Below are 25,630 nucleotides of genomic sequence, written 5' to 3'. Positions count from 1 at the left end.
TGGATTCATTCAGATTAAATTAATTTGTACAGAAAACCAGAACATCAAGGTACATAGTCTTGTTGCAAAGTGTTGTTGATGGGGGGCCTTCATGGAACTTTGTGGTCAAATCTGGCTGCCTGAAAATAGAGTAGGGACAATGGCTATAATGCACTATCATGTCACTGTATACCAGACATACAAGAAATATCCAACAGTAAAAACATCTAGATTCAGAAGCATGACATTTCTACTTGACCTTATACACAATACCCATTGCTGCTCCTACAGAAAGACTGGTAGTCATTCTCCACAGTAACTCTGTCCAGAAACAGTAAATGTCAGGTGATAAGCTACTGGAACTAGAGCAGACTACTTGTCCACTGCCACCAACATGTAAACACACTTTTTTCCTGACCAAGAAGAAATATACAGGTTTATTTAGATTCTCATTCCTGATTGTTTTAAATGTTTACCAGTTGTATAATAAAACAAAATTTGTGTGAGTTTGTTTCAGATTTGAATAGTCTTAAACATTTTTCCAGCAAGAAGTGAAATAGCATTTTCTAACCAATAATAACATTTTTCATTTTTGAACATTTCAGCCATAAAAAGATCACTTAAATTGCTGTCATTATAGTCCACCAATGTCTGTACTCATCAATTACAGGCACAGTGTATATTCTGGAAGAAGTGGTTGGCAGAATTAGAACAATGGAAATAAAAGCCATCCCAGCATAAGACAAGTCCTGCTAGGGTCCAAGGGTCCCTAAGTCCTAGGGTAATTGACAAGAAGATCTCTTTGTCACTCCACTGAGTCAAAGCCTCTTGGAAAAAGGACAGGATTCGATCTCGAACTCTAGTAACATAATGGGGGGACAAAGGTCCAAGATAGACATGGATTTTTTTTAAAATGTTGCTCTCCTAAACTTAGAAAGTTGCTAGAATAATAGGATTTTTCCTAGCTTGTATTTTTCTGAAGGATATAAAGTCTGGAAGTCAATGTATATCATTACTTATATTCTCAGAATACTGCAATGATTTGCCCAAAAATAACACATTTTATGAGGAACAGACTAAAAGGCATGAGCCCAAAATCTAGGTATGCTGTGAAGATCTGGATAGCCAAGAGGCATGGCAAGATGTATGGAGCAGAAGCAACAAGTAACAAAGGTGTAGGATCTGAGGAGCACTTCAGATCCGAAGAAAACAACACTGGTCCAGTAGCTCCAGGTCCGAAGGAGCTGGATCCGAGAACTGCCTAGTTCTGAGTGGGCATCTTGCATCCACTGGATCTGACACTTAGAATCTCATGAAAAAGAAGAAGAAGCATGGTCAGATCAATCGGATCTCATAAGAATTAGGATCCAAAGAAGTCTGCAGACATATCCAGTCCATGGAGGTTGTGAAATAGTTTCTGACAGAGAAAGCTGGATCTGAAGACCAAGGATATGATATAAATTGTCAGATAAATGGAGAGAAAAAAAATCATCATAGGGACTGAACCTGTCAGATCTGAGGCAGATTTGGGATCTGACAGGGGTCCTGGGAACTTTGGATCTGAGGGATTGGATCTGATATCCTTGATCTGTTGTTCTGTATTTCCTTTCTTTTTACAGGGGATTGAGACCCAAAAGAAAACCAGTAAAAGACTGTAATGTGCATGAGGAGAGGTGCCTTGAACTCCTCTGTGTGACAGTGAGCAAACCAACCTACCTGCATCCTTGATCATTTTAAATTACTGCTCTTACAAACTTAGAAGGTTGCTAGAATAAAAGTTTTGTATTACTGTCATTTTTCTGAAAGGTATGAAGTCTGGAACTTAAAAACGTGTCATTATTTATTTGAATTCAATTTGGAAAAAACATGAAGGAACAGACCAAAAAGAAAGGCAAAAATCTGGACAGTTGAGAGGTACGATCTGAGACACACTTTACAACCTCTTATAGCGAGAAATAAACTTACCGACTACAAAAGCCAAAAGAATGACAGGTTAGCAAGGCAAGAGTTTCCTAAATCAAAGAAACTAAGAAAGTTGATAGAGTAACAGGTTTGCATTAGCATGAGTTACCTGAAGGATAAGAAGTCTAGACAAGTTTTAATAACTGCTCTTACAAAATCAGAAAGTTGATAGACTAACAGGAAGTGTGTTAGCAGGAACTGTCTGAAGGGTATGAAAGTCGAAAATGAAAGTCTATGATGATTTTTCAACTTCCAACTTGAATAACTTGCAATGATTTGCTATAAAACCTCAATTTTATGAGAGATGCACTAGAAGACAAAAAGGCATGATCTGAAAGGGACTATCGACTGTAAAAAACAAACTCTAGCACATCAAAAAGCAAAAAAATAATCTCCAAGAAATGGAAGGCAACGTCTCTAGCATAAGTGACTACTGAGGGAGGAAAGAAGAAAAGAACCATAGGAATAAGACAAGCTAGATTTAGGAAAATGAAGATAAAGAAAGCTTCTGACAGCTCAAGATTTGGATTCTTCCATTTCACCAAGATGGCAGCAAACAAGATCTGAAGAGTTGAGCATAGTGTGGTGTGTTATGAGAAGAGGGAGGAGCTTGAGACTAGGATCCAAAGTCTAGGAAATGCGGCTGAGTCAGATCCAAGGATCAGATCCGGGACCCGTCAGTGGGAAAGAATGAAAAGGGCAACATCAGATCAATTGTATAATCAAAAATAAATTATGAGTTTATTTCAGATTTGAATAGTCTTGAACATTTTTCCAGCAAGAAGTGAAACAGCATTTTCTAACCAATAATAACATTTTCAATTTTTGAACATTTCAGCCATAAAAAGACCACTTGAATTGTTGTCATTATAGTCCACCAATGTCTGCACTCATCAAAGGCACTTTACTATGTATACCTCAAATGTCTGACTGTGATAAAAAAATGACCATAGTAAAATAATCCTGGTTGCTTTACAAAAATACATACTGGTCCTGCAAAGACAGACTAATGATTGTTTCACTTGATTATGACAAGGTCTGTCATTCTCATCCATGGCCAGCCTCTACATCCAGCAATTACAGCCCTAATGCTAACTCTGTACATCTCAGCTATCTCAATGTGGTCAAAATAAATGAATAATTATAGGCACAATAATGCATTTCAAGTTTGTTTCAATACACAGTAGCCATGTATTCCACCTTACTTCGCACAAATGCCCATTAGTCCTGTAAAGCCAGACTGTTTCAACTGAATAAATAAAAACAGGGTACATTACTTTCATCCACAGGCACGCCCTACCCCACCCAGATGTTACAGCCACTTTGCTGTATAAACTCCATGTGACTGTGAAAAAATACCTCTCAACCTCTTAGTGCGAGAATCAGGGACAAAGCCCAAATTAATGAGTGGCAGAGGCCTAAAATCAGTAAGAGATTTTACATACTGTTCTCATATATTTAGAAAGTTGCTAGAATAACAGTGCTTGCATTAGTGTGTACTTTCTGGATAAGAAAATTGGTAGAATAACAGTTTTTTTTCATTAGCATGCTTTTTCTGAAGGACATAAAGTCTGAAACTCAAAAATCTGTCATGGTTTAATAACTGCAGTCTTCAATGACTTGAAAGAAAATCATAAATTGTATAGAATGATCCAAATATGATGCAAAATCAGGGATGGTTGACAGCAATGTAATTTCAGCTTTGTTTCACATTTCACCTGCATTAGACACAAGTACTCCCAGTTATTTCACACAAATGCACATACGTCCTGCAAAGTGAGACTGCTTAAAATAAAAAGCAAGACAGCTAATTACATGCCTCCACAGACAGCTACAATCCCACTCCATCCAGCAGCTGCAGCCACTTTCCTGTGCATACCTCATCTAACTGTAATACAAATATCTCTCAACTCAACCTCTTAGAAGAAGAATCAGGGACAAAATCAAAACATAATGAGGGACAAAGATTCAAAAATCAATGTCAGATTTTAAACATTATACTTGGAAAGTTGGTATATAACAGTTTTTGCACTGGCATGCATTCTTTTAAGGATATAAAGTCTGAAACTCAGTTGTCAGTATTTTGCCACTGCAATCCTCAAGGATTTGACACAAAACCACAACTTTTATGAGGAGCAGTCCAAAATATGAGGCAAAATCAGGAAGAGTTTTAACTTATAGAATCATAGGTTCACAGGTTTCAGGGTCTATAAGCCTGGCCATGCAACCCAACCCAGTTTTGTCCACGAGTTCCTTGGATGCCTATATGGTGAAATACATTAGCAATGAGGTAGCCAAGGGTTATTTCGGGAGATATGCCAGTTGCAGATTAATTTACTTACTGTCATCCTCTGTCCATCAGTGGCATGGTGGTCAGACTGGCGATGAATCTGCAATTTCCCATCCAATGAACAAGTTTTCTTTTGAACACGGTCAGGGATGAACTCTGCCTCATGCAGATAGGGAGCTTATTTCATAGAGTGGGGATCCTTTGAGACACATATGAGTCACTTCAGCATGTTTTATTTATATCACAGGCAAAGTGCAGGTCCTTGGATCTAGTGTTTCTGGTACTCTTTGTCTTGCAGATGTGCAAGAGATACATCAGAGCTGGATCTGAAGACACCTTATATGCTAGGCATGCATCACCTCTCAGTCACCTGCAGGAGACTGAGTACAGAGATAGGATGTTAATGTAATCTGTGTAGGACGGGGTTTCCATACCCTGGATCGTTCTGGTGAGGGACCTCCGAGGAACCTCTGTAGGCACTCCAGCTGTTGCAAGTGCCTAGTTAGGTACATGCCAAAGGTGGCACTGTAGTCAATGATGAGCCTTATAAGTGCTGAGTAGAGTGGTACTACAACTTCCTTGGGTCTGGATGCCTTACCCTTGTTTATGACTTGGGTGACATAGAATGATTTTATTTACTATCTAGGCGATGTGTTGGTCAAACACCAGGTTGCTGTCTAAATATGTTCCCAGATCCCTAACTATTGGGTCACCACTTAGGGGTGTTTTATTGATGGAAATAATTAGCTTCAGTGGATGATTTCATAAAGGTCACTATAATGCATGCCTTTGCAATGAGTTTTAATCTGTAGCTTTTGCACCAGTAATCTGTTTCTGTTAAACCATCTATTAGGCTGTTGATGTCATGGGTGGAAACCATGATAGCTCCCAGTTTACAGTCATTTGTGAACTTGATGGGCCAAAGGCCTGTGACAGCCTTGACTCTAAGAAGTGGATGCCAAACAGAGAATTCTCAACACGGAGTCCAAGGAGTACTCCACTGGTGACCAGTCTCTTGGTGGAGGTGGCCTCACTGATCCTGATTTCTTGGGGCTTATCTGTGAGCCAAATGGCAATCCAGTGAGCTATGCAGGGATTTATGCCTAGTTCTGAGAGTTTGTCAACAATACCTGAGTGGGGTATTGTATCGAATGCATGGATGTTATGCACCATTTTCCTCTCATCCATAGCCATGGGGAACCTCTTGAAGAAGTCTACCAGGTTAAGCAGGCAAGACCTTCCTTTAACAGAGCCAAACTGTAATAGGTCCACTGTCCGCAAGTTGCCAATGTCCTTGTTGATCACGTACATGATAATTTGTTCCATGGCTTTGCATATTAGACTTGTCGAACTGAGGAATCTGTAGTTACTGGAGTCAGTTGATGGTCCACCATTATGAATAGGAATAACCGTTGCAGCTCTCCATTCACCTGACATGTAACCCTTTTTGAGGCTGTAAGTTGAAGAGTGCCTCAAATGGTTCTGATAGGTCATGTTTTAGGCTATTTAGGAAGCAACCAGGGACATTGTCAGGGGCAACTGAAGCAGTGTTTTAGGACCTGCTCCTTGCTGATAATTGTGGGGGATATGCTAGAAGAGAATTCAAAGGGGTAGTGGGGGTAAAGGTAGAGCTAAATCTATCAGTCAGTAGATGTGCTATGTCACCCTGGTTAGTGAAGGATGCACCATTTACCACCAATTCTGCACTCTGCTGAATATTACCTTTAAGCTTCCTGGCATAGCTGAAGAAGGCCTTGTGACTGTCCTTAGCATAGGAGGCTACCTGATCTCATAATTTGTCTTGTTGGACTTTATCAGACCTCTTTGTTTCTTGGTTAGTTATATCTGAGAGCTCTTGTCTCTCAGAGAGTACCTTATTCTGACTTTGGCCATGACTTTTTTCTTTTGTTTTATAGCCTGTTAAGGTAAGGATTCCACCAGTGTGATTTGACCTGACTACATATGTTCCCAAATTTCTAACTACTGCATCAACTCTTAGGGGTGTTTTATTGATAAAGTAATTAGCTTGGGTGGATGACTTCCCAAAACGCACTACAATGCTTTTCTCTGGATTGAGTTTTAATCTATGGCTTTTACAGCAGTCATTTGTTTGCAACAGTTGGAACGCCCTCAAATGTTCCTCATCAGGAGAATCCAGGGTATGAATACCCTGTCCTACACAGATTGCCTTATGGTACTATCCCTAGATTGCCTTATGGTACTATCCCTATACAGTTAGATCTGGGCTTACTTCCAGTAGGTATGGTAGCCTCAATGCAGCCATTTACAAGTTTACACAAGGTTTCTGTAATTAATTCTATATAGGTATCTGAGTTCTTGGAGTTTGGAGAAGCCATGAATTATGACAAAGTGTCCATTAATTGGCTGTAGCTTGCTTTAGAATAGTTTCTAACTCTTATGGGGTTAGTTTTCTGAGTTGATTTTTATTTCAAGTGAAACAGCTTTGTGGTCCAACTTCACCAATGAGCATGTGACATTTGGGGTGCAATGTTCTCTCATATGGATGAATGCTAGGTCTCTCACTTTTTTAAATTTCTTCAAATATTTTGGGTTTCTAATACCATGACGTGAATGGACCCCATTCCTAAGTCAAAGTATGATTAAAGTTCATAAAATTCATATTGTTTCAATCTTTGATGTCAGCTAGAAGTGCTCTTCGCAGTGCCTGCAATGTGCTCAGTAATGACTCCTTCTGCAATTCATATGGAGTTGCATATATCGGTAACATATCTAAATACAATTGTAGATTATTTTTTATAAGACCCATTGCTCCTACTACTGTTATAACTGTCTGGGTATCTTTCTTCCACATTGGTCTTATTTGTGCCTGCAAATATTGTTATTTTATGACTTTGTGTCTCCAGGTATGCAAGACAGTGTAGTGATTTCAATGATCAATGATACTTTTGTCTTCTTTCCATGGACCACTATATCTGGTTTTCTTAAATATCTCTTTTGAACTGTTGGTAATGGGTGATCCCAGGTGATGTAGACCATCACTTTCTATTATTCTTTGTGGCTCATGTTTCCAGTGTTTTTCAGCTACTTCCATATTATAATGTTTGCACAATCCCCAATGCAACAGTCTTGCCACATTACTATGCCTTTCAGTATATAGTCTTTCTGCCATTAGTATGTCACAACCAGCAACAAGGTGTGTGACTATTTCCAATTCTGTTTTACAAAACCTACATTTGTCTGTTTCTCCCACATGTTCAATGGACTTCGAAAAACCAACGTATATGTAGTCCACTGTCTTGGGCTGCCGATATTAACTTTTCATCTTTTGGTTTGAATTCGCCTCTCCTTAACCATTCCTGCATTCAATTCTGATCAACATGAGGTTGTTCCAGGAGTTTTCTATACTTGCATCTACATTTATGCATTTTCCACATTTCTTGCCTTCTCATCTGATCCTTCACCTTATAGTCTTTCTTTTGTTTTGTTTTTTTGGCACATTCAGTTGCTGCCTGATTTTATCTGCTTTTGGTTTAATTTTCATTTCCCCTTAATGCCGATATGATTCTGATAGACTAAGCAGGGATGTCATCTTAGATTTATTCTCCTCATGTTTCAAAACTTTCACTATGTTTGGGTCTTGTGAGGTCAGCAGATATGTATGTAGTCCCATGATTGCAGATCTATACATGTAATCAATTTCAAGGAGGGCCATAGCTCCTTTGGAACAGGGAATATATAATCTTGGTATGCACTGATTTTTATAAATCATATGATGAGCATGAAGCATCCTTCTTGTTTTCCTATGTAATCTATCCAACACCTTTTGGGGCCAGTCAATAACTCCAAAACTGTAAGTTAGGACAGGTAGAGCAAATTGGTTTATAGCCTGAACTTTGTTACTAGTCGTCAATGCTGTTTTCAGAATTAATTTAAGTCTTCTAAAATACTCCTGAGTTTTATTTGCATTTGTTTATGTTTTACTGTTGCTCCTTCAACAGTTCCCAGATATTTACACACTCCCTCTTGCTCAAGTTCTTTTACATCACATTCTTGTCCCAAACTGATGTTTTCTTGGTGCTGCAGCTTTCCTGCTTTAAAGGTTGTTTTTACACATTTATCAAGACCATATGACATTCTTATATCATCTGAGAAAGTTTCTGACTACTTGTGGTTATGCTTTCAGTTCGTCATCTGATGAGCTATACAGTCTTAAATCATCGACAAAGAGAAGATGAGAGGTCTTTACACTTTGTAGCTTTCTGGGAGCCAAATTATAGCCGTGACCTAACCTGTTAAGCAAACAGCTTAATGGGTTAAGGGCAAAGAAGAAGAGGAGCAGTGACAGAGAGTCACCCTGGAATATCCCCCTTTGGATTTTTATCCCTGGAATAGTAATTTGTCCTTTATCATGGCTTAACTGCAAAGTTGTTTGCCACTGTTTCATAGTCGTTATGATGTAGTTTATCAGAGTAGGGTGTATCTTATACATTTGCAAGCACTCTTTTATCCATAATGTGGGATAATGTGAAATGATTTTTTGTAGTCTATCCATGCATTACTTTTACTTTTACAGTTCTCCACTATGACCTTATTTAACAACAAATGATCCTTTGTTCCACATGACTTTCTTTTAATACCCTTTTGCTCTATTGCCACAATTGACCTTTCTTTTAAATGACTATAAACTCTGTTGGTATCAATTCCAGTGTATAGTTTATATGTCATCTGAAGGCAAGTTACTGGTCTATAGTTTTTAGGGTAGCTTGCAGGTTGACTCTTAAGTAGGAGCACTGTTTTTCCTGTCTGTTCAGGATACGCATTTAAATCGTTCTTAGTCATAGTTAAATCTTCATGCAAAGATTTTAATACTTTTAGCCAGAAGTTAGGTACTGCAGCTGGGCCTGGATTTCCAATTAGAGGCTTTTCTTAACTTTGTTTCAATCTGTATGGGTGTTATTTCATCCCATTTCATAACCTGTACATTTGAACTTTTATTCTTTCTTTTACTTCTTCTATCCATTTAGCATTTTAGTTATGTTCCACAGGATCTTCATAAATATTTCTCCAAAATGTATCTACTTCTCCTTTTGTGATGGTCCTTCAATTCATTTTACCTTGTTTCCCAATTCTCTATAAAACTTTTTTGGGTCATCAATACATTGCTTATTTTGTAGTTTTCTTTTATATTTATCTGTGTATCTTCTAAATTTTGCTGCCTGTGCTGATATTTTTAGTTTATTATTTGTGATAGGGTATGATAAATCCTGATTCGTTATAATACTGCACATTGCTTTTATCATGTCTATTTTCTGAGTATTTTTGTTGATCTGTTCCCTCTTCTAAACTCTTCTAACAGTGACACTTCTTGTCTTAATTACTTCATAGTTTTCTCTATTCGATCTTCCACGATGGCATTTGATTTCTCCCCGTCCTTTCCCTTACTACCTTGTGTTCTTTTGGGATCACTTTATCTGTTATTAATTTGGCTGCACAATACTGTATCCTATTTACTTCTGTTATGTCACATGAAGCTCTATGGACCAATATGTTTGATCATCTGGTTGGAGAGTGAATTATCTTGTCCAGGGAGTTTGTCTTGATTAATTCCAGGAAACTTTATGCCTGTAAGTTAGAAGAAGTGTACATTTCTCAGTTTATACAGGGGTGGTTAAGTCTCCCATGAATAGGGTATCTGGTTGGAGGGTGAATGCCCCTAGTAAGTCTAGGTGAGAGTTGTGAGCTTTGTAGGCCATAGAGGGTGACCTGTAGCTGGCCAGAACATGGTGAGGAACCTTGTCTATACAGACATGGATGTGGATAAATTTCAGGGCATCATCCTGTTTAACTAACCTAGAGTTGCATTTGCTGCTATTGTACATCGAGACACCCCCACCTTTATTCCTGTCTGTGCTGCTGTTGGTATAAACGTATGGAAGGCACTGCTGCTTTCACTGCTGAAGTACTTTCTGTGGCTTTAAACCAAGTCTTGCTAACAGCCCAGATGAATGCATTTCCCAGAGTGAGGAGAGCTTGTAGGGTGTGGGGTTTCTTGTTTAGGCTCCTAGCATTGAGCAGTAACACCTTAAGGTTATTTTGACTTTTTTTTTTTTTGCTATGTTGGTGGTTTGACCTTGCCTAAAAAATGCTCTAAGGGGATGGATAAGTTTTTAGCCAATATTCAAAAGTCCAGGGGGGACAGATGCAAACTATCCTTGGCAAAGCTGATACATATTGGATTTTCACCAGAAACTAAGCCAATTATTAAAATCAGTCATTTGCTGTTCATACTATGGCAACATCCCTAGTGAAGGTAGAATATTGCTCAGTGCAAGGCACATCCTGTCTATGACAGCTATTCAGTGAGATCCATAATGTCTCTTTTCATATAGTCCACTGAGGTACACCTCAGGTCATTTACACCCACATAGACTATGACAGAATCATATTGGTACCTGTGGTGAAGTGACTTGACTGCTTCCTTAATATAGATCCTAGCTCGATACAGGCAACTAACTGTTATCTTCCCCTTGTCCAGCCTGGTGAGAGGAGAATCCCTTGTTTACAATATAGACTACACTGTTTATGTCGAACTTTTGTTTCACATAAACAGTGGCCAAAAAGTAAATATTTCAACTTATTACACACAAATGTACACTAGTCCAGTAAAACCAGACTATTTAAACTGAGCAAACAAGAACAGGATAAGTTGCGTTCATTCATAGCCAGACCCCCAACTTCACTCATCAGCTATAGCCACTTTGCAGACTGTGGTAAAAAAATTATGGTCATGTAATATGGTTCTACTTTATTTAGCTATTTGATGGTCATGTAATTTAGTTCAACTTTGTTTAATATTAACAGCAATATCCACAGTAAAGTATTCTTTACCAGCTTGATAGACTTAGATCACATTAGTCCTACAAATGCCAGTCCACAATAACTAAGCAAACAACAGCTGAACAGTCGGTCATGTTTCACTTACAAACTGCTGCCACACCCAGGCCAGCAATTATAGCTACTTTCCCTGTAATTTTACTGCCTTTAAAGTAATGTGACCATTTTCTAAAGTCCTCTTGGGTTCAAGAGGAGTACAGTCAGACTCAGGTCATCAGTACACATAAGATGTGTTGATTATTGTGTTGCAAGTATGCTTAATTCTCTTAATTCTGTTATTCAGGCCATGGCCTGCACTTATCTCATCCTTCTGGGGTCAGAAGAAGCACACTCAGACTCATGTCATCAAAGAGGGTTGCTGGTATTGCTTAATTAAATACAATGATCAAAAACTGTCATGTTGCAGCTAAACTTTCTCATCTCTCTGCCTCCTTGACTCTCAGTCGCCTTGCAATCTAAATTGGTTAACAAAATGTACAACCAACCAAAAGTAAGCAGTACTTTAGTTATTCTAAACTCTTAACTGCAAAATTTTGGTTGAGACTTGCTATCTTACACACACACACCAGACACACATGCACAGACAGACACACATTTCTCACTTTCCCTAGTTCTCTCTCTCTCTCTCTCTCTCTCTCTCTCTCTCTCTCATCTGTCCTACAGCTGAACTATCTTTCTATCTGCTTTTATTAATAGGTTGACCTTCATTAAATTATCATTAAAGACAGAAACAAACATCCAGTAATATAAAAGAAAACAAACCACATTACCGTGTTTCCAGTTACATATATTATACATCACATTGTTCTTTTTTATATCTCTCCTCACTCCAACATAAAGCACAAAATGTCTGCCTTCCCTTAAACCTCACTCCTCTTCCTCTAGAACATTATTTTGCATGTATTGTTCCCAACATTTCCATTTATTTCTATTTAATTTGCTCATTCCCATTTCTAAAGATCCACTTCCATATATTTTATCTCAATTACGATAATTAATACTTCAAGTACAGCTGGCTTACACTTTGATTTCAAATTCTACTAAATGCCTTTTTTTGGAAGCCACCACAATTACACTTAAGTTCTTACTATGTCTAGGCAATTCAGATCATGCATTCATTCCACCTTAAAAGAATGATTTCCTAAGTTACACCCATTTGTTCACCAAATGTTTATAACAAACACACTCTGTAGGGAATTTTTAAAAACTGCACACTCATTATACTCCAAAAACATACGTTATCAGTTACCTCTTTCTTTTCCATCATACCTCCAACATTTGCCATCTAGCAGAGGAAAACATCTTTGAAGCCTGCTATGGATATAAGAATAACTATGCAAACACTTCCAAGCAAAAATCCTAAATTTTCTAGACTTTGTTGCATACTTGTGAGCCATACATGTCCTCCTGTTGTTTTCCTTATCCAATCTCTCTTCCATGTCTTTTCTAACCTCCCCTGATTGATTCCTATAGTCATCATACAATATTTTATATGACCATTAATTAACCTTTTTAACAGAAGCTTCTGTTCTAGATTCAGCTAAATACGCTACCAGTGCGGGTCTTTCACTTAGGATCCCCCTATCTCTTTCTCTTTGCTTATACACTGACATTAGTCCCTGATAGGAGGAATAAACTCTATCCTGCAGTCCAAATGTCTTCTTGGCCTCTTCCCATTCTATTACCTTTCTCTCCTCTAATTATTTGCTCCCAATACCTTTGCTCCTTTGCCAGTTTTCTCCAATAAAATCCAGCCCCCTCTTGCCTATTGTCTGTATCCGTAATTGCAGTCATTCCAATTGGCAAAATCTCCTTTCTCCATTCCCATGTTGGCTTAGTTCTTAAAATACTTTTTGTTACTTTATGAATATAACATTCTGTATGATTATTGCTATTCTCCTTAAATGTCTGCATCCAAAATCCCAGTCTCTCTATTACCCAAACTGCAGTCATTCCTATCAGCAAAATCTCCTTTCTCCATTCTCATGTTGGCTTAGTTCTTAAACTACTTTCTTCTTCTTTATGAATATAATATTGTGTATGGCTGTTATTCTCTTTAAGGTTCTGCAAGCAAAATCCCACCATCTCTGTATTTCTTGGACTTCCTCAGTTTCATCATTAACCCTTTCCACTTTGAATTATAACTTACTGTTTGTGTTATGTATATGAGCCTTAACTGTGTAGCTCTCATGTAGCCATTCAAATTAAATCAGGTAATCCTAAACCACTGTTCTCTGTTGGAAGAATCAACTTATTCCACTTAACCCTTGCCTTCTCCCCCTCTCAGATAAATTCATTCATTTCTAGTTGATAAAAATATGCCTGATCTGTATATAAAACTAAAGGGACTAAAATCATTTTCACTGATTGTATGCACCTATCCATATCCAGAAACAAGAGCTATCAGTTACTCAGTTTTTGCATTATTTACTGTTGTGCCTCTTCTCGCATACCCTTAGCTGTCATAAAAGAATCCTTTTTAAGCCATACTCTTAAATACTTTATTTTATTGTGTTCCGTTATATATAAATGGGTATTGCTGGTCAAATCTATTTATGGGTACATGATTTACAGCTATAGCCTTATAGTCTATAGCTATAGCCTTCATTTTATCTTCAATAATTGTACATCACAAAAAGACTTGAAACTGTCAAAATGTTCTACAACACTGAAATGTCCTTTTCTGCATTTATCAGATACAAAATAATATCATCTGCAAATAATACCAACATTTCTCGATTACCATACCAATTATATGCTTGAATTTCTGAGTCTATTACTTCACTTGCCAATGGCTATAAATATAAAGCAAATAACAAAGAGAAAAGTGCGCATGCTTGCCTGGTTCCTCTGTTCGGACACAAATCATCAGAAAGGAACCCTCCCACTTTAAATCTTGCCTCAGATACCTCATACTGCCACCTAATTAACCTTACTACTGTATCAGGGAATGCAAATATTTCCATTGCCCTACTCATGGAATCCCAACTTACTCTGTGCATCAAGACCTACAAAGAACAGAGGTATTTTTTTTAACTGCTGGTTTCTTCTGGATCATCATTGTTCTGTTAATGTTGTCAAATGTTTGCCAGTGGTGCCTGTTACGGTGCCAGGGTGTTTTCTTGACAGTATGAAGCACTGCCTTATTGACCTGATCCACAATCTGTTCAACCTCAGCCTCTCATTTGTCATTGTGTCTGAGGCTTGGAGAACTACAGTGATCATTCCCACTACACAAGGGAGGCTCCTTCACTGATCCTGGTAACTACAGACCCACAAACCTTATTTGTTAGATAAGACAACACAGCTTTATGGATTTCATAAACATGAATGTTGGAAGCCTAAAATCCGTCAACCCAAGTCAGTTTGGGTTCATAAAAAGTAGATTCTGTCTGCTAAACTTGGTCAAATTATTTGAAAAAGTTACTGATGCCTTGGATAATAACAAGTTAGTATACACAACTTTCCTCGACCAGGCAAAAGCTTTTGACTCCATTGTAGATACATTAATATACATGTAAACCATTATGTTACCTGAAGGACAGCAAACTGGCTAGAACACAGACAGAATACAGCAAATTAATACTGGGGGACACTTCCTTCAAAATGATCTTTGTCAGTGAGGTCCTCCAAGGCTCAGTACTGGAGCCACTCCTTGTTTGGTATTTATTTCTGTGTCAACAATGATGAAATTCAATGCCTTCGGTTGACTAAGTTTCCCAATACCTGCAAACCTGGTGCCATGATCAACTCCTCTTCAGACTCCCAAATTCTACAAGGACTAACAACTACAAATGGTCTCAAGTCAAATGCTAAATTGACAAGCAAAAAAAGATTAGCTCCTACCACAGAAATGGTACCCTTCTCAAAATCAACTTAGCTGTCAGAGACCAGGGAAAAGTTGTGGACAATGAGCATGCCTATGACCACCATGTACCTATAGTTGTCAGGAAATCCTTCCATTTATCCCAGATGATTACTAAGGGTATTTCCTTCAGGTCTTATGATGTTATCATACCTCTCGACTCCTCCCTTATTTGGCTCATAGCTGAATACAGTGCTCCCTCCGGCTTGAAGCTGTCCACACATATAATCTGAATTGAAAGACCCCAAAGTCTCATCACAAAGAAAATCAAGCACCTGAGTTCTGTTACCTATGAGGAATACTTCAGAGCACTCTCTCTCTCTCTCTCTCTCTCTCTCTCTCTCTCTCCCCTGCTTCCCCTGTCTTGCAGAGACTCCTCAGGAGCACCTCTAACTGTAATAGTCCCAAAGTACTTGGTGATAAGATGACACTAGGTATTAATAAATTATAGTTCTTGTATTTGGAATGTTTAGAAATAGTTATGAATTTTCAATTGTCATGTACTATGACTATAATATTTTATTAATATTCATGAGTTTTTTTTTATCATGTGATTTTTTGAGGGTTTCTGACTGGGTAAAGTTTTGTATATACCAATAAAAAATTGTATCAACAGAATGTACCCCAGCCGAGAATTGAACCGGAAAACCTCTTGCTGTGAGGTGGCAACGCTAACCACTGCACCTTTGCAGCTGCCCTACAGAAAGGTTTTGAACTGCTTATCACAAATGATAAAAACGTCTCCACATAAAACCTTTCTCTGTCTTTCAGTACTATTAGCAATAACTGATGCATCCTTTGACAAGAGTGCCACCAGTTTGGTTTGTCCATTAGTCAGGACATCTAGGAATTATCAATATATTTTAGTAATTTGTGATTATGCTACCCATGTCCCACTGTGCAAAGCCTTTGCTAAACCACAGAGCTGGTGCTTGTGTTCAGCAAAGTGGGACTCCCCAAAGCAATTGTAATATATCATGGGACTGGCTTCATGTTTAAAGTCATGAGGGAACTCTGCCAGTTTTTACAAATTAGACGAGCCAGTTTCATTTAATCTGAGGGGAACCAATGTGCAAACATAGTTCTGGAAACTAGTTAGGATAGAAAATGAAAACTAGTGAGCTAAGTAACATGAAAGAAAATGAGACCTGCTCTGGATTCTGTTATGCTGAAGTTTTGTATGAAAAGAGACTGCTACAAAAAGGGTGTGAACTGCTTGCCCTCTGGCAAAGTTACACTTCAGTTCTCAAAAAGGTTGTTAAAAAGAGAGAGCACAGTTTTATATTGATCTGGTGCTGAACTCTTTTGGCAGCCTAAGAAAGAAAGACTCTGGCTTTGGGCATACAGAATAAAGAACTTTTTTTTAATTTGCATTTTTGTATTTGTTTCTGGAAAATACTACTGACGCCCATCAAGGATTAATCAAAGCAATTTTAGTTTTCTGTTTAATGGTGAGATGAATCAGTTTTTATATTTTTTGTTAAACATTATTGTAAACCCAGGGATGAAAATATTAAACTGCATTCTTTCTAGTAGTTCTTGGATGCAGTCTTTGTACTATCTACAATCAACTGCGTTTTGGAAAAAATGAACACTGACTACAGTAACTGTGTCACACTACTATGATCTGAGAAGTGCTGCGTGATGTTACAAATATTATTCAGAACTACTGCTAAGTAATATACTTTTATAAATATATTGAATATAATCTACATAAAGGTGATCTACAGGTTATTAATGGGAAGCTGACAAATGGATGAAGAATTCTGCCTCTAATAATATGGTCTGGCAGGCAAAGTTATTGCTGTGTAAATAAAGTAAACAAGCATATTATGCCATGGACAGGTTCTTTACAAAGTATTTTAATTTGAGCACTTTTACCCACAAGAAAAAGGATTTCTTAAAAAAAAAAAAAAAAAAAAACTTTCGTCTGTACACAACCTTTGTCTTGACATCAATCATGCCTTAAACGTTTAGTCTTTGATTTGATCGTTTTTTAGTTTTGGATTATCCATTGGTTTATTATTTTATTAATTTTGCCTGTTACCAATGGTCAGGTAATCACTTGCCGTGCTTTTGTTTTATGGCTACAAATACTTTATTTACAGACACCTTTATTGCATTGCAGCAAAGTATGATATTTCTGAATCCAAAAGGAAAGATAAAATCAACTTAACATTTTAGAATTCTAAAATCATTACCATTATAAAGATGACATCTTTGCAATAACTTAGCTGTTTTAAGTATTACTGTAGCACTTATAGACAGGGACACTGATCTTCCAATTTTCTTACAAAATACAGCTCCAGAATTTGGACAAAGGACTAGAAAAGACAATATATCATGAAAGTTGGCATGTTATACCAGTGCATTCATCAAATTTCTATTATTTTATTATATTTACTCCTTGTAAAGCTGTCAGTTGAATGTTCTGTACTTAATTTATATATATATATATATATATATATATATATATATATATATATATATATATATATATATATATCTATGGATCTACTTTTCTTTGTCAAAATTTCATTATTTCGAAAAAGAAAAGTAAAGGACCACTTACGCGAAAGTGCACTTAAACGAAAGTGCACTTTTACGAATATCGGTCCAACGAACTGATAAAAAACACAAAAAAACAGTGTTTACCTCCGCTACTTAAATATATTAACTCCGAGATCGCACCACAGTGCGTCCACAGGTAAATTCCCTTTTCCCCACTGTAGTATGCTTCGGAGCCGCAGTGTTTCTTAGTGGTTCATTGTACTGTATGTGTGTGTGTGTGTGTGTGTGTGTGTGTGTGTGTGTGTGTGTGTGTGGCACTCAAATTAAAACAGTATCACAAATCACAGTAATGATAAGATATTTAAGATAATACCTTTATAACTTACAGATATAATTCCCAAAATTTCAGCTCAGGAAAGTGGATTTTTATCAACTGTAAATTAGCAACTCTGTGGCGTTTTTATGACTTGTGGAATATAAAATTTTTTGAAGCATATTTCAAAAATTATTTTGTCAGAAACCTTTCAAGACTTAGCAGGCATTTCCATTAAAATCTAAAGGTATCAAGGACTCTCTTTCATGAGAGAAATCAGTTTTTGTTACTAAGGAAAGGGTAAATGCTTTTTGAGTGTATATTACAATCTGTGTACAAAGGTAGTGTTAAAGACAATGGGTGTATAGTGGGGCTAGTTTGGGGGCACTGCCTGTTCATAAAACAGTGTAATTTCGCAGAACTGTCTTTCCTGACAGCACTGTAATTAGGTTCCTGTCCACTACAGATCTTTAGTGGAATGAGTTCATCTAATACATGATTTCTAATTCTAAACACTCCCCATCAGAAGAAATGAGCAAGCAGAAGTCTCATAATTCCTGGGAAGACTTCATGGTGCTTCAGAAAGAAAGGCATCTTTTTCCAGCTGCTCCATGGTTGTATGTTACAGGCTGGCAATAAAAAGTCATTCTTTCATTCACACAAGTCAATGACTTAATGTTTAAAATGTTAGTACTCCTTTAGCACTTATAGAAAGGTTACATAATTTGGAAAAAGTAAATTGTAAGAGTTAATATCAGCATCTAGAATATTTGAAATGTAAGGATATGCCAGGAGATCAAATGGTACCAGGAACTATGCAAGCCCTTGGTGCTGATAAAGTTGTGGAATACACTGCCTTTACTGCAGCCATGGAGAGTTCATTAGAGAATGTATTGTTTGAACTTTGAAAAACCAATGGTACTCTCTTGAATTAGATGACTAAGGAGACATAAAGAACTGGAGGAAGATATAGTGGTGTTGGATACCATATTTTCAGTGCAGGGGAAAAGTAAGGTGAAGAAAGAACAGTTTTAACTCCCAAATGAAGTTTGCATATACACTTAAAAACTTGTCAAACAAGAGAACTTACATGTGATTGGTACACTGGAGAGATTAGAAGATTTGGACTATAACTCTCACATACTTTATGAGATTTTGGATGGGAATCCTAAAATATATTAATGTTGTTTATATTTTGGTACACCATGAAACAGGTCTTGTCCCAACTTTCTCAATTAGGCAACGTCTACAACATAGGAGAGGAAATTATTTTTTTTCAACAATGATTCTTCTCTTCAGGCAACTCAACAGTTTACTTGATTTTTACAGGTTATGCATGGTTAGCCTTCGGTCTTAGGTCTAGAATAGTTATTCAAAAAGATTAGCACATGTTGAGATTTTAATGAATTCCGAGCTTTAGGACCAAATTACCTGAATTAGGTTGCTACTTAAATATGCAGTAAATATGGAGATAAGTAGTGATAATTTTAAATATGATGATTTGTGGCAGTTTTTATATTACATGGGCACTCTACTTTTGGTTTGTCAATAGTAAGTACTTGAAAGTGAAATGATTGATAGGACCCTCAAATGTACATACAGGGACTTTCAAAAATAGACGCAGCGATACTTAAACGGATGACTTTTTAAATTCTATTGAAATGAGTAAGTTCATTTATCTTCAGTAAAAGGATACTGAAATATTGGGATTATAGAGGACTGGGGAGAGGTGTCAGGATTCCAGGTGAAAAGAGTATTTTTTTTTAATTTAACAGAAAAAAAGCACTATGCTTTATAATTAGCCATGACAGTTTGCAGAGTTAAGGTCAATTTGCAGGATAAAAATGAAGGTGCAAAATATTGTGTTTAGAGGGTTACACTGTATATTATTCATATATAACTTGAGTATAAATCTTAAGTTAAGCAAAGGTATTTATGCTTCTGTGACAGTACTGAAGTATTTAAAAATTTCTTTTTGAAAGCTGATTTATGAAATAATAAAGAGGAATGATCAGTAAGTGATTGTGAGTGCATGATGGACACTCAGCATTTTCAGATCTGGTGGAGCTGACTGTGACAGGACTTTAAAGTACTGTTAGGTTATATTTAAACTGCTTCATGTTATGGCTTAGAAGGTTATCTGATTTCAAAGGAGCAATTTATGTCTTTTGTGAACTCATTAACTAGATTATTATTAACACACAGAAAGACATGATTATAATGTAATGGTACTGCACCGACATTACACAGGAAGAAGACCGTGAATTACTGTATTATTGGATGGATTATAGTGATTTTTCTGCTCTGTCTGATTATGCTTTTATTAGCAAGGGAAATACACTGTTATTAAAGATGTTTGTTAAATGACAACAAACAGTAATAATGTGTTTGACATATGACAGAGCACCAATTGTAGTTTGTTTTTCAGCAGTGATGAGCATTTTATATTCATTTATATGTCTGGAATTCATGAGTGCATGATTATGCAAATTATATTTAAATAAAGCATAAACAGGCCGAGGGCATGACACTGTGCCAGCAAGACAGTAAAGAGACTGCATTATGTGGACATATCAGTAATTTGTAAGAAAAAGGTTAAGAAAAGCAGGGTGCTTCTATGGAATATGAAGTCAGGCAGATGGCAGTCATTGCCTTTCTATGGACAGAGTTAATGAATTATCTCAAAGTTTGGAGTGCTTTAATCTTCTCTGAATACTCACCCCTGCAGTAAACTTATCAAAGATTTTTCCTTATTTCTTGTCTAACGATGTGGAGAGAAACAACAATTTTGATCTACCTGCTTTTCAACTAGTCCTGTATGCTATCTACTCTTGTACAGAATAGTGACAGTAAATCATTACATAATTCATTACTTTCTAAGAAATGGTACGTGAGATAAAATAATTCTCACTAACTTGAAAGCTTATCAGTCTGCTGGTTTAAATAAACCTTGTGTTTTACTAATAGTTTGGAGTTTCTGGTTACTCTCATGTTATTTTATAAAAAAATATCAAAGGCTACCTAGAAACATTCTATTATGAGAAAGAAATCTTGTAATTGCTTCTCTAACACACATGTACACAGTTAAACACTTATTCTGCACTTTGAAATATTATAGAAAAAAAGGAACTTGATAAATGACAAGAAAAATGAATTATGTACCAAATTTTAAATGCATTACAACAAAAGCACTCAAGGCCCTGTACAACAGCAAATAATTACACTGTGTTAAAATAAAAATAACTGAAGCAATGAATATAAAGGTACACATTACAACTTACAAGAACATGACTAAAAAGTCAATTGAGCTAGAGTAGAGACTACCACTCATTTTGCATTATGATTGACTTTTTCCTGAAAAGCATGTCATACAGTATATGTGCATATGGATATGGGTACTCCTTTGACATCACAGCTGATTTTTTTCCACAACAGAATGTCACAATGTGACATTGTATGACTACGGCAGATCTGTGTATAGACAATTTACTTCCCGTTTGTACACTACATTTTTCTATTAGTACTGTTTAATGTGTTCCTTTCTGATGGAGCTTTTCTCCTTAAGGCTCTGCTGTAAGTGAGCAATGCCCAGCCAAGGTTATACCCATACTGAAATATAATAAAGAAAGAGAGAATGAAAGATGTGTGTAAGTGCTTGCATTTCTGACAACAATGTAAAAAGTGTTTACACTGGTAGAGTGTTCTCTGGTGGCTGAATGCAGCTGCAAGATGTCATTAGCTGTTGGTGGAAAAAGCCTCAAAGACAACTTGAGATGACATTGAGAAAAATATTATTTTCAGGAAGGAAAGAGCATTGATGTAATAAAAGGGAGCATGTCCATACTGTAAGCCAGAATCTCTAACCCACAGTTTACTGATCAGCATGAAGTTCAATTCCCTTGGGATGATGCTTCTTTTAGGACACGTCCTCCTCTGTAGAACATCAATGATGAAATCTTCCTGACTGAAAAGCATGTGATCCACATTTAACTTACAGGCCGAGATAATGCTGCAAAAGGCCTTGGAAAGATGACCACCCACTTTATATACTATAAGCTTACCTTCAGATTCTCAACGGAGTGAGTGACATTGAACTTGTCCATGGTGTTGACAATGATGGCTGGAGTGGTGAGGAAAAACAACAGGATAAAAAGGCAGATATTCAGGGCTATAAAACGGAGCCACCAAACTGTCCCATGGATGGATAAATTCTCCCTAAAAGAGAGTTAGGAGGCTATAAATTTTTCTCATCCACTTAATTTTCTACATTGTCATCTTTACTTTTTCATGAAGCTTTACAACAGATAACACAACTGTAGTAGAAGAGAGGTTTCCAGACTTTTAAATGAGCCTACTCTACACTAGAATTATACATTTGCAGATTTCAGGAACAATATAGCAAATAAAATACACAAGTTAAAAAATGCAGACATATGTACATTACATAATGGTGACAATAGAAGAATATAAGCCCCTGTCATCTCCTCTTTTAGCACAAAAAAATAAAAGAAAATGACAGCAGCACCCATCGCAGTGAATGGATGCGCGAGTAGAGTCCCATCGCAGTGAATGGATGCGCGAGTAGAGTCCCATCGCAGTGAATGGATGCGCGAGTAGAGTCCCATCGCAGTGAATGGATGCGTGAGTAGAGTCCCATCGCAGTGAATGGATGCGTGAGTAGAGTCCCATCGCAATAAATGGATGCGTGAGTAGAGTTCTGACTGCAGCAGCAACAGCACAGATGATGCAGGCATTAACATGACTCAGCACGCAAAATGGTCCCAGGCTACCAATCCCCACTCACAGCTGCCATGATGTACTACTAAGGCAGAGCACCCTACTTCTGACAAACTGAAAGACACTAAATATATTAAAAGCAAGGGGATGGAGGGAGGGAAGGATACTGTCTGCAGCCAGCGGCTCTACTCAGAGATCTAGCACTATTACATGTACCCATAATTTTGAATATGACATCCTATACTACTGGCTGCAGAATGAAATAGAAAAGAGTCCTCAGCTCTGATTATCTGGGTGCTTCCGTATTCCTATGTAGGGAATATTCCTCTGATCACCCCAGCTCCAAAGGAAGACTGCAACTTAGAGTCACTTACATAATATAATACTACTCAAAGTTGTACAGGGATAGCCAGATATCACATACGCAAATGTCTTCAGAGAAGGCATTATGGAAGAGTGTCATGGATATAAAGTCACTTTCAGCAGAAGGTGCTACAGGATAGCTTGACACAGTTTTCACCATACTTGGCATAACAGTAGCCAAAGCAATTTAAAAGTCACTGGGAGAGGCTTTGTTTCATAACAGCATTTTCTAACTTCTCATCCCTTGATGAAGAAAATAAAATGTTGACCATAGTTTTAGGGGGTATGTAGGCTCTGCCCAGTGGCTCTCACTTCTTGTAACCAGCTGACCCATTTGCTTATCCATTGAGACAAGAGTCTTCTGATGAAGGTGGAGTCAGGTGTTAACGAAAGTACAGTTGTGTACACTTGCCATAAATGTAGATGTTTGAGTGTATTCACTGTTGCAGTCATCACATTTGGGTTATTCCTGCCAGGGTAACCCTCGGCTGGCCCATATACCAAAGACTTAATATTTCTGCATTGGTTGCTGTTGCTTGAGGACTGACGTCAGGTCGTCAGAAGTATAAAGTAAGGCAGCCAACGCCATTACATCAGTTTTTCTTGCCCTAACCTGTCAAGAGCCCCCAAAGTAGGAGGCCAAGTTCTGGTGGAAGTACCCCACCAATGAAAAATAAATACTAATATGTCCCTTGCAAGGAAAGGAGAACAACATGGAAGAAAGGTAATAAAATGAGAAAGAGAATAAAGGGGGATGGAGGGAAACCAGGACTGCAACGGTGAATACATTCAAACATCTACATTTATGGTAAGTGTACACAACCGTACTATGTTCTTCGTGTTTCACTGTTGCAGTCATCACATTTGGGAAGATTCCCAAAGCTGAGGAAATGGGTGGAGGCAGTCAAGGAAACTAGGGGCTGGCTAGGATGCCCTGCAAGACTGCAATGGCAAACCCTGTCCTGGATTTGGAGAAGACAGGTAGGTGGTAATGCTTGGTAAAAGTGGGAACAGATGTTCAGGTGGCAGCCTCCAGGATGTCCCTGGTGGGGACTCCTCGGAGGAAAGCTGCAGAGGTTGAGGCTGCTCTGGTGGAGTATGTCCTGACCCCCTTGGGGGGAGGCTTTCCATGCTGTTTGTAGCAGAAATGGATGCAGTGTGCTATCCATTTGGAAATGGTTTGCTTGGAGATGGCTTTGCCTTCTGCCCCTGTAGCAAAGCTAACCAGCAATCGATCAGACATTTTGAAGGATTTAGTCATGTCCAGATAGAATCTGAGCTGTCTGTGCACATCTAGAACGTAAAGAATCCTTTCCCCCTTGTTCTAGGGATTAGGAAGAAAGGTGGGCAAATAAATGGATTGGTTGCGAGCCACACTGGACACCACCTTGGGCATGAAGGATGGGTTGAGGGATACCCTGTCTTTATGGAAGATGATGAAGGGTTCCACAGCCATGAGTGCTTGCAGCTCAGAGACTCTTCTGGCTGAAGTGATGGGCAGAAGGAATGCTGTCTTCCAGGAGAGAAATTTCAGCTCTGCAGAAGAAGCTGGTTCGAAAGGGAGCAGGGTGAGCTTTTCCAAGACGAAGTTAAGGTCCCAAGCCGGTGTCAGTGCCCTTCTGGGGGGCCTCAAGTTGCTAGCCTCTCTGAGGAATTGCTTGATCAAAGGGTATGAGAAAAGGGGCTGCTCAGTGGGAAAATGAGCAGAAATAGCAGAGGCATGAATTTTTACAGAGTTGAAAGAGAGACCACTGTGTAGTAGGTCAGCTAAGTAATCCAGGATGAAAGGGATGAAGGGCTGTGCTGTATTGGCTCCCTTAGCCTGGATCCAGGTGCAGAACCTTTTCCATTTATCTGCATAAGACTTTCTGGTGCTAGGACGTCTGGCCTCATGGATAACATCCAGAATCTGTTTACTGAGGATGTGAGATTGTTTCAGGGTTAGGGAATAAGCCAAGTTGCCAAACTGAGTGTCTGCAATTGGGGATGCATGAATTCCCCTTCCTCTGGGTCAGGAGGTTTGGAATCTGAGGAAGATGCCATGGAGGCAGCAGGGACAGGCTGCGCAGCAAGGGGTACCAGTGTTGTTGGGGCCAGTCTGGAACTATAAGAATGGTCCTTGTTATTTTCTCCCTTATTTTGAGCAGTACCCTGGGGTTGAGAGGTAGTGGAGGAAAGGCATAGACCGAAAGATTGACCCAGGGGAAGGACAGGGCAACCACTTTCCAAGCCATGCAGTGATGCTCCCTGGTGCAGAATTTGCTGAACTGATGGTTGGTGTGGAAAGCAAAGTCTGAGTTATTAGGGTGAAGGTACTTCTGTTGAGTTGCCACTCCTGTGGGTCCAGAAGGTTTCTGCTTAATTGGTCTGCCAGAGAGTTGAGAGAGCCTGGTAGGAATTGTGCTAACAGGTGTAGTTACATGGAAGAGGCCGTGAGCCAAAGGGTCATGGCCAGCCTGCATACCACATGACAGTGGAGAACCCCTGGAGAGAGAAGGGGTTTGAAAGCTATCAAAGCATGTTGCACAGCCATCATCTCTTTTTGACTGATGTGCAGAGGGATTTGCTGTGGGCTCCATTGGCCCTGCATGCACCTGCCATCCAGGTGTGCACCCCAAGCGTAGTCTGATGCATCTGTGGTGAGGGTCTGGGTGGTGGGGGGTGGGAAGAAGGGCAGTCCCTTGTTGTGGGAGCATGCTGTTGCATACAAAAAGAAATTCCTTTCTGAGGCAAG

General features: G+C 38.3%; 1 protein-coding gene across 1 annotated transcript in view; it reads right to left on the bottom strand.

Annotated features, from left to right (window-relative positions):
* The window catches only part of TMEM63C (transmembrane protein 63C), a 2,716,247-nt gene that overhangs the window by 584,151 nt on the left and 2,106,466 nt on the right, over nt 1–25,630 (bottom strand). The window contains exon 17 of the mRNA XM_044073895.1: nt 21,858–22,011. Coding sequence (XP_043929830.1) covers nt 21,858–22,011 — 154 coding nt within the window. The remainder of the gene's footprint in view (nt 1–21,857; nt 22,012–25,630) is intronic.

Source organism: Protopterus annectens, chromosome 6.part0 (assembly GCF_019279795.1).
Source record: "Protopterus annectens isolate FY-2018-M chromosome 6.part0, PAN1.0, whole genome shotgun sequence".
NCBI classification, from domain to species: Eukaryota; Metazoa; Chordata; order Ceratodontiformes; family Protopteridae; genus Protopterus; species Protopterus annectens.
This window is presented reverse-complemented; position numbering and strand designations above follow the sequence as displayed.